Genomic DNA, 13,649 nt, shown 5'->3' with positions numbered 1-13,649 from the left:
TTATCCAAATTTGAAATGCAAGGATGAATATATGTGTCTTGGGTGATATATGCTTATTCAGGCAAGGACAGAAGCAATACCCTGCGACTGAACAACCAGAACTAAGCAATACAGTTAGATTTTAGAACATCTGGTATCAAATACTGCAACAAACAGTGTTTGATCATCTGAAAGAGTAAAATTTTTCGTCTCCAGAATGGCTACTGTCCCTCAATAAACAGGAGGAAATTGCAGCCTGCTTTAAGGAAGCTGCTTTTTGTTTACGGATATTCCATTGGTAGAAAGGTTAAAATTCACCAGATGAAAAATTATTCACCAATTTTCCACTGGTTTCCACTTGTTGCCATAGTAATCCTCTGCTCTGTGCCAGGCATTTGCTCCATAAAACATTGTGATACCTTTTTTAGTACCTCCATGTCTTTTAGTTATGGCAATTCTTGCTTGCTCACTCACTTTTTCTTTGGATGGTAAAGAATGATTTCTCCCTCCTTCCTTAACCTAGCTCTGCTAAAATCATGAATAATGTATTGAATAGCCACTCCAATGGGCTCCAACCTCCTGCAACAGCAGTTCAATGGCTTGTTTCAGCAAGAAAACAAAGCCCTGCTCTTAGGGCAATCTCAAGATATAATTTCCCTTGGACTGTGACTCTGACCCACCTCTTTAACATGCAAATGCATTCTAATAATACTGTTGCACTAACAACTGCAGTGCAAAGACCAGACAAACGCAGATGTTTACAGTTAGGCTACAGGGTAGTTTCAAGCACAAGTCAGTCTGCATTTATTGTATTTAATCAAACAATTAGGCTCCCACGATGCTCATTTTAAAAACAGGGGGGAAAATGGCCGAATGGAAACTGCTCAGCATTGCTTGGGAAACTTTTCATTTAAAATTCAGCTTGGAAGAAAATGGACTTAGAAAAATGGGTTTGCTTGCTTATAAAGAAATCATTTGCTTAACTGAAATGGAATGTGTTCTTCTCACGCTGAAAGTCCATACACAGTAAAAAGAACATCCATCAATACTGGACAGTGTGAATATTTTCACTTCCTAAGTTAAAGCAGATAACAGCTTCCTTGCAGCCATCTCTGCTGTGGAAATGGAATGACTCAAGTTTTCATCTGAAATTTCTGTGGTAATAAAAAGAACCCTCTGGAATTTGAAAAATATATTTTTCTGCTCATTCATCTGGCACAAAAAATGGCTGTTTTTGGTAGCGCAATGTTTCAAATTAAAAAAGAAAAGAATGAGACAGATAACAAAAAATTATTTGGAAGAATATTCTGCCTCACTTGGGCTTAATTGTACCATTATTAAATGGTTGCCCATCCATCGAAATGTTTCAGTGTAAAGCAATGCAATATACTCTGTTGCTTGTGTAAATCTGATTGAAACAAAGATCTTAAACATATTCTCCATTTGGGCCATGAGCCCCATTCATGCTCACTTTTTGAGCACATCTGGACCTCATCTGGATATTGTCTACCTTTGGTTATAATTACTGGCTTGTTCATTCTCAGGCTATGGTGTGAAAGCTGGCCAGCTCCTGTTCAAACCCAATTCACTGTACACAGTTTACAAATCATCCCATCTTGGAAGAGGAAAGAAACAGGTTGTGCCAAAGTTACCCAAATCCCCTGTCTTAATAAACAGAGGGCTCATAAATACAAGACTTAATACGACAATGAGGCTGATCTAAGGTAAGAGGGAGTTAATAAGGTGACAGTATTTAAACAAAAACATTGTAAACATCTGCTTTAGTCATTTTCTGACCTAATCTACAGTAATTATTGATCAATCCAATTGCAAAAAGATCCATGCTGAACTATAAGATTTCTCGACCTCATCTTCCTGTTTTTAATATGAGGAAGAAAGACTTTATCTTTCAGTGAGAGACTTACTGTGCCCTGGATTTATCAGATAACCTTTCTGAAGTTTATTAGCACTGCTAAAAGTGAGAAAGTGGAAGAGAAGCTGCTGAACACATTAATTATTCTAACACTACCAAAACTCTGTACTGTCAGGATGTTTAAAACAGACTAAACAAAATTAGCAGGCAATTACCTGTGTTAAGATGAAGGGCCACTCTCCCTCCGACATTCAATACAGAATTTAGCCGTTTGGCTACTAGCCACCCTGAAGGTTTCTCTTCCTACTCCTGCTTTCTAATGCTTATTATTGCTTAATCACAAATACAGCTGCTTCAGCCAGCATTCTTCTTTTTCCAGACCATATTAGTGGTTTCAGATATACTAAGGCCTCTGTGTGCACCTTTAGAACCAAAAACATATTTAAACTTGGCCCCCAGTAGAAGCCACTCTAACCACCACAGTTTCAAGGTGGATTTCGCTTGCCAGTGGCCAGCAGAAAAGATTTTAAATGCACTAAGTTCGCCTTCGCAGGATAGAGACTAGAAATTGTTTTCTTCAAGACCCGTTGTAGTGTCTGGACAATTTATCTTCCTGAGAAACCAGCTGGAAAGATGTTTACAGAGGCTGATATGGCCTCAGGATGGATGAAGATTCAAATAAAAACTGACCAATGTTTTTGACAAATGGAAAAGTATTCAACAGCCATAGCAATGGAAGGTTCTGCTTTAAATGGGTATTTTTTGGAAGCTGCAGGGTGCTGTGTTTCCTGATGAGAATTACCATGCACGCCAGCATCAAACCCTCTCCTGTGCAGACTACTGCTAGGCAAAATGCAGAGAGGTCTCTATCTGTAGACCTTCCAGACTTAAAAAAATCTGACAAGGTGAAACCTGGAGTCACACACATTACAGCAGGGAATAAAACCTCTTTCAGAAATTTTTTTGTTGTTATATTCAATTGTATGTGGTCCCTGAGCCACATTTTTCCACTAAGCAAGGCTACTGGGAGCAGGGTGACGTGTCCAAAATCAGGACCGCATTTGCTCCTATGAATGTGCAGGGGGGAAGGAGGTCACCAAAAATTTCACAGCACGGGTGCTGTGTTTTGTCCAATTTACTCCCCCAACCCCTGGCTTCTATTGCTCACATCCTGGCTACGGCAGCAGGAGGCAGTGAGTAAGATGGGCTGCTTTGCTGACCTCTAGACTGAAACAGCCCTTGTCTCCTGGCCTGTAGAGTTTAATGTCTCCATCAGCTTTGCGGTGTGGGTCGGTGGTGGCTCGCTGGTGGTGAATCTCTTGCTCCTCTCCACGATCTTGTTTGAGCTGCCACTCCATCTGATCCCTCAGTTTGGACTGTTAGGTGCATGGGTGGTTTACAACAAAAAAACAAAAGGACAGGAGGGAATAAAGAAAACAAAAATGGGTAAGGTAGACGACTGAAAAACTACAAGACAAAGAAAAGCGTGAACAGAAAAAACAACTTAAACACAGTGGCATAAGAAAGTGAAGAGAACAAAACCAAAATGAGGATGAGCAAAATGATGGGCTGAAACATCTGAAAAGCAAAAAAGAGAAAGAGAGGAAAAAAGAATGCAAACACTGGTTATGAGGCGCATGCAATGAGGATGCATGAGTCAAACCAACAGCAAGCATACAAGTCATGAAGGATACGGGATACAAGGCTCTTCCTTCCTTACTTGTGCTGTGCAGAAAGCCATATCCAGTGTGGCAGATGTGGCAGCTTAGGCATGCGCCCATGGGCAATACTTTAGGAAAGGCAGTCCTTCGCTGGCTACAGCGCTTCTCACTCGCTGCTCGGTTATGGGAGTGAGCTGTAAGTAGGCTTTTCAAAACATACCACTTAGAAAACTGTTTTGGTTGGGTTCTTTTGGCAAGGCTTTTGAGAACACGCCTGACCCTTGTAAGAGAGCATAATAAAGACCTCTACACATTTCTCAGCAAGGCTGCTAAATTACTTTCACTATAAATTTTTTTTTAATTAATCTCTTCTTTCATGGGGAAACGCTGCTGTTAGAAACAAAAAGAACAGAGATCTCTACTGCACCAGTGGATTAGCCTTTTTGCCATGAGGAACCGCCTCTGAATTAAAGGAGTTGTGCAAACAAAACAAAAGAAAAACCTATAAAGTGCTTGTTTAACATTACACACTTTAATACACCGCAGATCTGAAATCATAACAAAGCAGCTGTAAGGAAAATTAGCTCTAGGGTAGCAATGCCAGCAAGAAAGAGAAACAATAAACAGAAAGAAGGCGAACGAGGGGTCAACTTACCTGGAAGTCTGTGATTAACTCCTTTCCCAGGTTACCAATGGGAGAGTCTCGAGACATGGACGTCATCGTGGATAGAAAACTGGAAGACTCTGTGAGATGGGGAAGAGGGGAGAGGTCCTCCATCTGCTCCTTAAGGCCCTCCCCAATGTGATCAACCTTCTCCAAGAAGGTCTGCAGCTCCTTGCGGAAAGCTTTCATCCTGGAGTTGATGGTGTCCAGGAGCTCTGGTTCATGTTTATCTTCTCTTTCCTCATCGCTTTTGAAATCCTGCTCTGTGGACAGGCTGCTGGTTATACGCATCTTTGCGTCATAAATCAGACTGTCCATATCAGTGATAAGGCGGTCCACCGTCCTTTCAAGCTGCTCTGCCTCGCGTTTGATGTTAATTAAAGACTCCGTGTCCTCTTTCACTCTCAAGAGCTCGGTGGAGCACAGGTCACTGACCTCGGATGGCTTCCCGCTCCCAAAACCCGACGTCTTCTCGTAAACTTCTTCTGAGTCGCTTTCGCCCCCGATCGGTCCCTCTCTCTTCGGCTGAGGCAGGCGACCCTCTTCGCTGTCGCTTTCTTTCTTCCCGGCGTCACTGTCGGCGTCGCTGTCTCTGGGGCTGGAAGTGCGTAGGCCCAGGTGAGAGGCAAGGTCGTAACGCTGCACGTTGGACATCAGGACTCTGTTCTCATACTGGAGTTTCATCACCTTCCCGCTCAGCTCGTTGATTTGCAATCTGGCTGATTTCAGCTCCTCTTGCAGAGGCCCGCCGCACTTCGAAGCTGTGTCATCCAGCCAGCCGGGCTCCTGACCAGGCTCAAACTTGAATTTGCTCAGCTCGTTTGTTAGCTGTTTGTTATGATCCTCAATCTCAGAGATTGACCGCCTCAACAGTTCTGCCTCCTCTTCCACAAACTGCAAGTGACGGCGCAACTCTGTGGCCGACTCCACAGAGTCGCCGTACGGCGAGGTAGGAATGCTTGAAATGTGGTCCCGGCTAAGACACTCCTTCTCATACTGGCACCTCATGTCCTCCATCTCAGCTTTAATCCCCCTGTTCTCCACCTCCAGTTCCACTATTTTTCTGCCCAGTATGTTGGCTTCCTCTTCCACCAGCTTCAAGCGAAGCTTCAGCTCAGCCTCCCTGGTGCTAGGTGGGCCCCCAGCCTCCCCGGTTGGGAGCGGACTGTCCACATCTCCATAGATGGACTTATATTTCTGGAGCTCCTGTTCCAGTTCATCCTTTTCCCTCCCCAGTTTGGCCATCTTCTTACGCATCAGCGCTGCTTCCTCTTTGGCAAATTGCAGCTGACACTTCAAGTCAGCACTGTCCTCCTGCCAAGAATAATCCCCCCCCCCCAAAAAAAAAAACCCAAACAGTTATATTATAATAAAAGCATGATAAGCTGTTACCATTCCCAAATCTTTGCTTCCCCACCCTCTGAACTGTATCTGGTGTTATGCAGACAATACAGAGACAGAGCTGTGCAAGTCACACCGTTGGCTTGGTCCTGCTTGAATTGGCAAAGCAGCTTGGTCAGAGTTAAAGAGAAAAAAATCAGTGTGCCAGTACAAGTGCTCACTGATGCAAGAGTGCCAGCACAAGGGCGCTTAAAATTTGGTTCTTCCCAAATACTAAACAAATTTTGTGGAAAATACACATTACTCAAATGAAAGGGTGCCAAGATTTGTTTGCATTTTCTTTTTCCTTTACTTTAATGATACTTCTGATCACTTTTAGCATCATGAAACAGAGACTAACTACTCAAATGAGGTTGCTCGTCATAATCCCAAATGTTGGGCTTCCTTAGCTAATAAGCACAACAAAGTGTGCTAAGCTGCATGGTTGCTTTGCAAAGTGAAGCAGCACGTGCTACATACTTTAATTACAGGATCTTCACAACACTGTGAAATAGCTCAAGTGCCTAACTCGCTTTCTATTGGAATAGGAAACACTGCTGTTGTTACTGGTGCTATTATCATTACGATGGAAGAGAGTGTGATCTCTCTTTCTGGTATGGATAACTGTTTAGAAGGGAAATTACTGAAAACAAATTCATTAAGCCATGGTTACATCCAAACCCATTCCATGTGAAAACCTGCATTTTTCAGTAAGCACCAGCCTATTAACTGCAAGAGTTTGATTTTTTTTTTTTTTTTGGTGTTGGGAACTCTAACATACTGCATCTCACAGAAGCAAAAACTCCAGTGTGCACTGTGCTGACATAAGAGACAAGGTTAAGTAAATTCTAAACTGATGAACAATTTCTTTGCATGAATCACTTTCATGAATTGTCATGGAGATACAGGCACTTGGCCTCATAAGAGACACATTTATCAGCATTAGCGGCATAATGGAAGGCAGTCTTTGAAAGACGATCTCTTGAGACAGCAGATTTCATCATTGTTGTGAGGCCATGTGGACATACGTGCAATTATCTTTGGAAACTTCACTTCAGTCTCTGTAGCACTATTATCTTCCACAAGCACCATTTTGTTACAGTTCCTAGTAACAGCAACCAAATCAGGAGAAAACATGACTGATTTTAATTATTCACCCAGATCAGGCTATTAAAAAAAAAGATTTACAAAACTAATTAAGGCTCAGCAGCCTGAGGAAATGATTTAATTTCTAAAGTACACATTCTTGCACATTGCTAATGGTGTCTTTTATGTTATCTAGATTAATCTCCCCCTACCCTATTTAAATATATACCAATTATGTCTTAATTCTGGCTGATAATACCTAAACAGACAGAGAATTAATTGGTTGTACATTTCTGAACTCAGTCAGCTTTGCTACTGCTTTTGCTGGGAGCAGGTTGTGGCTTTAAAATACTAAATAGTCAAAAAGTTATCTGTATATGTAAATAACATGAAACAGGTAAACAATAACCAAAATATCTGCTAATATGCGGTTGTCAGTCATCTCAGTGGTAACCAGGAGTACCCGAGTCAAACACAACTGCAATCAGTTGAGTAACTAAAACCCTGGTCTTCATGTTTCTGGCAACATTAATGTAAGGTTTGTAAATACAATCCAGATACATATAACCCATTACAATCAGAGTACTGATAAGATGGGCTTTTTTTTCCCTATCTCTTTCTCACATACGCACACCTCCTTTTCACACTGTGAAGGCAAAAACATTTGCAAGTTGCTTTTCTCTTTATTAACTATAAATTGCAAATTAAGTAGCTGATTAAAACCTGGCAAAACTCAATGCAGCTCCCACTGAAGTCACTCTGAATTTTAGTTGCTCTGGCTGGCTAAGGCTGTAAGATTAAAACATCATCTTTGGTCAGGGCTGCACAATACATTACCTCTGTTTTTTCTATCGTCAAGACTCAGTTTATCCCCACTGTTGTAGGTTTCACTCTTAAGGCAGTACAGAGATTACCGGGAAAGTTAAATCTAGATCAGTGCTGAAAATCAGAACTTGCAGGTGGGAGAATTAACTTTGGTTTCTCTATTTATCTGTTAATAGCCCAGAAAAAAATCGCATCTTACATTTTCCTTATTCTGCCTTTGTAATCCAGTATTCTTCATCGTGTCTGTTGTCTGCCCTTGGCTGCGAGAGCCTGGCAAGCCGGGGCACTAGCTAATTTTTTGCACCTCAACTTTTGCAGACAGTTGCATTCACACACAGGTTGCAAGGGACAGCCTGCTGGCACGCCTCCTCCCGGGGTGTGAGCATCAGGGATCTGCTTCTCCCCAGAGCTCAGGGGGGCTCCCGGCCTGACGCCGGCTGGATTTCATGCTACAGGGACAACAGTCACTAGGTCACACTCAAGACAAGGCAACACGCATGGGGCAGCTTTCGAAGAAAACTGCAGCGCTTCAGTGGATCAGGCCCCTAATGTTTTTGTCCGGCTTTGCTGCACAATACAAACTCAATGCTTCTGTGGAGTCAGGGTGTTATTATAGCAGGAGAACAGCGCAGTTAACTGTTCTTATAATGACACCACTTTATTGCTAGTTTTTGTGAAAAAAAAAAAGTATCACATTTGTAAGTTGTTTTTTTTTCGCAAGAGCTGAAACAAGCACTTTTTTTTTCATAAAACAAACACAAGCCTCATAGAGATGACGGATGTTAATCTCGCCTGCTAAATATGGATCCTGTTTGGAAAGGTGAGAAAGCTCGAGATCTTCCCTGCTTCTCTGTCCAGGAACCACGACTACTGAAAAGCCCATTCCCTTGACAGGTTTTCCAAAGGAACAGAACGGCCAAGAGACATTTATCAGCAACATCTAAGCATGCCAGAAGAGTAGGACTCCAACCTTCATGCATATGTCCCTCTGAAACTTTGTGTACAAGAAATATCAGCGTTTTCTTGATCAGTTGAAATCAAGTAGAAACAGCAAGAGGGTGAGATACCTACGTAGACAGCAGAGGCTTTAAAATATAAGGCAAACTAAGGAAAGGGAAATCACAGAAATTAAAAATAATTCATTATTAGTTAAACCACAAATGTAAAGGGAGAAAAAAAAGATGGATGATACAGTCTGTGCATCATTCTGGAGGAAGAAGAGGCTGGGATCTCAGGGGCTGAGCTCTGGCACAGCCTGACTGCATTGCACATCCAGTATAGGGACACTTTCCTGAAAGGTGTATGTACGGCAGACTATATAGAAAGGGAAAAACTAATGACAGTGCAAAAATGTTCTATCATTAATGGTGCTAGTCACTGACTTTAAGAGATCATGAAGGTTAAATGGGAGTTAACGATTACCGAGAGTGAATATTTGCATGCCATAGCACCACAGCTCTGTATAGCACTTCAGAGGGATGTTAAGGGAAAAAAGGCAGAAAGAAAAAAAGAGCTCTCCCTAAAGAGCCTACAGTATAATTTAGGCAAATGTAGAATGTGGAGATAAAGAAATGAAAGGGCCACTCAAATTCATTATGCAATGTAAATGACATGATGAGAATGAGGAGCTGATCAAAAATTCCCAAGGATGATATTTCTTTTCTGGCAAGAAGACACAAAGATAGATAGAGACCAACACCATCTCCTCTACCACCACCTGCTCGAGGGTACTGTCAGGCAGAAGATGGGTAAGCGTTTTGGGGTTGCAAGTCTGGTGGCAGGGCAGTACGACCAGCACCCAAGCATCTGGCTGATGCCAGTACTCCTACCTTGCGCTGGAGAACCACTTTTCTTTGTGTTTTGCCTGGTGCCTGGCATTTTCCAAGAAGTTCCACTTTGCAACTCTGCTGAATAAAAACTTTTTTCTTCAATAATACTAGAGGCGGATAGGCACTACTAAGAATTCTGTTTTTACATTACTTTCAAGACAATCAATTTTACAGGTATTTACTCAAGGTACCCTGCAATGGGTGTGGTGTTCCAGCTAATCTTCATGACAAGCTCCCAGTAAATAAAAACACCAGTCTTCCATAGTCTTGGAATATTTGGAAGTACGCAGATGGCACAGATTTACCGTTAGAATCTAAATTAGTGGCTACTTTTCACTCACAAAACATGCACGGGGATAGAAAAAAAGAGGAAAGGGTTCACCCTGTGGGCTTGAATAAGCCAAGCTCTTGTTTTCAAAGGTATTTAGCATCCAGCTTTAGGTATCTCAGTTGAGTTATTTAAATCACACCAAGTTGGCTGTCCCAACGTGCAGCATTTTGAACCTCCCTGGCTATGCCTGTCCTCACCAATTTGTGGCCCAGGGCCTGGCAGCGGGTTGACCACGTCAGGCACCTGCTACAGGGCGTCCTGGTCCCAACCAGCTCCTTGCTCTGAACCAACACTCTGCTGTGGGGACAGTGCTGGGTAATGTCCCATAGCTGGGACATGGCCAGCACCTATGCCTATAGGTGCCTATAGGTCAGCTAGGACATGTCGATTTATAACATCGTTTCTCAATCTTTCCTATCCTAAGGAATTTTTGAAGAAAATTCAAGAGCCACCTTGCGCAGTGCTGCTGCAATGGTTTTCATTTACAAACACAAATCCTGTGCTCACCTGAGTTACAGCATAAACTTTTTTTTTCCCTGGGTGGCTTGTGGGATCCTGTTCTTCTGTTGTGCATGGTGCTGAGCTGACCCAGGGCTACTCAGTTAATTTTCTTAAGTTGTTTTTAAGGCTTCCCAAGGCAAACTATGGCTGCTTTTAATGTCTGGATTTGGCAGGAGAACGCAAGCACAAGGACTCCATCCTCTCTGTACTTGTTTGTATTTCCAAGAACGGCGAAAAGGGAAGACAGCGTTGCCCACAGACCCCAGTGCACACACCCTGCCTTCATGTATGTTCATTTATAATTTGCATGTGTACATGTATATATAGTTCATGTATGTATCTTCAAGACTCATAGAAGAACAAAGTCTCTGACCTAACTGATGATTTAAATAAGTCTCTGTAACAGGCAATGCACGAGAAAAGCACAGTGCCCCATTTTAAAGGCTGATGATGTTGCACACGTGTCTGCTCTGCGGGGCCGCTACGTCTGCCTGCACCCCAGGTAAACAGGACGCAGCTCACAGGCGCCACTGCGGCCAGGCTCCCGCCTGCCCACACACCTTTTCAGCTGCACACGGGGATCAGACCAAGTGCAGCATGCTCTAATGACTTATTACGGTTATAATTACAAATCAACTGATTTTAAGACCTGTAAGTCTTGGCTGCGTACGCTGAGTCTGCTGAGGCAGGAGGACAGGAGGTGCAACCTTGTTTTAATGAAGATATGATGTTGCTCTTGGCTCCCTTCACCACGAGGTGAAACCCTATCCCCAGCTCTCTGTCTATAAACAGTAATGGTATGGATGCTGGAAAAGGCTTCAGCCCCTACCATCAGCACAAAAAGCAGAGGAAACTGGGCAGACCACTTTTCTGCGATGAGCCAGCCTACAGGATTTCAGTAAAATCAGTGTCCAAAGGGAGACAAAGTGGATAGCTCAGACTCTACCTGCGCTAGAGGAAGCAGGTATTTGATGTTCACATGCTGTTCACTGCACATGAAGGAGAAAACCCTGAGCTGTGGCACCAGAAGCCACCAGGCGCTGTTGCTGTGGGGGAACTGCATTTGCTGCCAAGATGTTCATTAGCACAAAATCTTTGGCACCACATATAAATTTAGTTGGTCCCTAAGCTATGATCCAATTACTCTGCGAGACAAGGTGATTTTCTCTGCTTGTAGAAAACCTGCAGCCTGAATCTACTGATACAAGTACAACGAACCTGAGAGGCAGCACGGTTTAGAGATCAAATCTGTGTCCTAAATTGCTTCTACATCATCTCTGGAAGGTCTTGGTAGAGTAAGGCCTAATTGCACTCTAGTTAATGTGTCTGATGGTCCTATAAACATCCATAAAAAGAAATTTTGAGTTTTATCATGTGATTTTGCTCATAATTGCATATTCTTGAAAATCGTACCTGGGTAAATGCCTTTTTTTCTTTGTGCATTTCTCTGCTACCTCTTCTCTTCAGGGAACTCTAAAATAGAAGCAAAGCTGCGTTATTGATAAGCTAAATAAAAAGTCTGCAAGTTTGAGATCACCATTATAAAACTGATATTGACTGAGGAGAAAGGGATGATATTCTCCTGTGCAGCTGGCGATTTAATTTTCTGTATTAATCACTAAAAAAGAAGAGATGATCAGGGCCTTTTCTGTGAAATTTTCAGTGCACAAAATTTCCCCCGTAAAAAAGAACTGAAATTAGTTAAAAGTTCACAGAGGCAAAATCCCTCTTTTATTCTCCTCTGGCCCATTGCAATTTTGGGGAAAACTTTCTTTTTGAACAGGGCAACGACTTATGCTTGATGAATCCAGGGCAGAAGTCCAAGAATGTTATTCACAGTGGATGTGAAAAACATTTGGGAAACATCAGAGAAAAGCAACGTAGAAAAAGGGAAGGTCAAAGATGTTTAAGCCATGTGGCATAACATTATAGGTTAATCCTTGCTAGCAAACACACTGAGGAGCCCAGATAAAGACCAAGTGAAAAAACATTCTCCATTTATTTCTGAATTTATTTTGCAAATTAGATGAGATTGGCTTTGCAAATCTTTATATCACTTTATAAAAAGTTTTTTAAGACACAAGTTTAAGTTTAAGACAGAAATGATGTCATCACCACTGTTTGGTTTTCAGAAACCTCTCAGCACTCAAATGGAAGAGGATAGTTTTCCTTACAAGTGGGAGGTGAATCACAGCCATAATGTTACCAGTTTTTGCATTAACTCTCTCAACCTTGTGTTTGAGGACCAAGTTCAAACCAGTGTGAGTTGGATCAGTTTAGATGAGGCATAAATCTGACCTTTGCAGGTTAAAGTATGCAAGTACCATACGGGAACAATAGATATCAGGCAAAGAAGTGGGAAGCTAGAAACTACCGAGTAATTTCAATTAAAAGTGGGCTGTATTGCTTTGGTTATGCCCCAAAGTTTCAGCTCTCCTGGAGCCTGCTCCCTATACACAGGAGAAGCAAATATTGGGCTCTATTTCAGCTTGCAGTTTCTTCCTTTCTGCCAATTCCAGATCCCTTTCACAGAGATTTATTCCACCACTACCTACCATGGCCTGCAGTGACTTGCAACATGTTTGCACAGAGAAGATATTTCACGTGTTTACCACTTCAACAAGCAACACAGCAGACTTCAGCAAACTCCAGTGGAAATATTAATTTTTCAGTCCATAAAGGCAGGCAAAGCCCGAAGGATGATACTCCCTAACGATCAGCCTGACACTGTGGCTTCTTCCATTTACTGCGAGATTACATTATGGCAACCTCTATTTACATTTGTTGCACAAGGGACAATTCCCTGTGTGATGGAGCAGCACACCCAGTCCGGGGCCAGCTGCAGCATCCGTCGGGCTAAATCCTGCTCTCAGTAACCAGTGTTAACCTCGTGATGCCCAATGTGCTTATGGGACTTATTTGGCATTTACAACTGTGTAACTGAGAACGTAATCTTGTCCTCCTGAGCCCAGTTCGAAGAAGCTGGTACAGTAACGGGCCTGCAAAATATGAGCTCCTGCAAGGAGGGAGAGGCATCCTGCTCATTAGCTACGTCCCCTCTTGTGCCCAGCCGTCAGCTGTCCAAAAACAGGACGAGAACTCCGGGGGACACTCGAGGCGTAACCAGCCAACGAAAGCTCTCCATGGCTTTGTGGCTTTTTCTGACTATTAAGGTAGGCTTAACTCAGCTACGGAGCTACCACAAATTATAATTATGGCATGCTAAGATGAATCTCTCCTTCTGCTCTTTGTTACACACAGTTAAATAGTTAAAAGCCATTCATACCCAGCACCATATGCGCAAGACGTTCTACAGTTTATTTTTGTTAATCTGCTCCCTACTTTAATCCAGTGATTTCCTATAACTAATGAAGCTGAGTAAGAGAAATGTTTTTTCTTGGTAAGGCAAATGTTTTTTTTCTGGGTACTGAAACAGTTTAATGAAAAAGATTTTAAACACTGAAAACATCATCTGAAAACCTGTTACACAAGCTTAGCCAGGATAAACAACGTTACTGTG

The 13,649-nt window shown here is 42.4% G+C and overlaps 1 protein-coding gene across 2 annotated transcripts in view; it reads right to left on the bottom strand.

Moving 5' to 3' along the window:
• MTCL1 (microtubule crosslinking factor 1) overlaps nucleotides 1–13,649 on the bottom strand; it is a 111,014-nt gene that overhangs the window by 42,132 nt on the left and 55,233 nt on the right. For both annotated transcript variants that reach the window (XM_067290692.1, XM_067290693.1), the window contains exons 4-6: nucleotides 11,543–11,602; nucleotides 4,169–5,491; nucleotides 3,073–3,228 (exon numbers count right to left, since the gene is read on the bottom strand). In XM_067290692.1, the coding sequence (XP_067146793.1) occupies nucleotides 3,073–3,228; nucleotides 4,169–5,491; nucleotides 11,543–11,602 (1,539 nt within the window). The remainder of the gene's footprint in view (nucleotides 1–3,072; nucleotides 3,229–4,168; nucleotides 5,492–11,542; nucleotides 11,603–13,649) is intronic.

Source organism: Apteryx mantelli, chromosome 2 (genome assembly GCF_036417845.1).
Source record: "Apteryx mantelli isolate bAptMan1 chromosome 2, bAptMan1.hap1, whole genome shotgun sequence".
Taxonomy (NCBI): Eukaryota; Metazoa; Chordata; class Aves; order Apterygiformes; family Apterygidae; genus Apteryx; species Apteryx mantelli.
The sequence above is the reverse complement of the archived record's forward strand: the minus strand, read 5'-3'. Positions and strand labels throughout refer to the sequence as shown.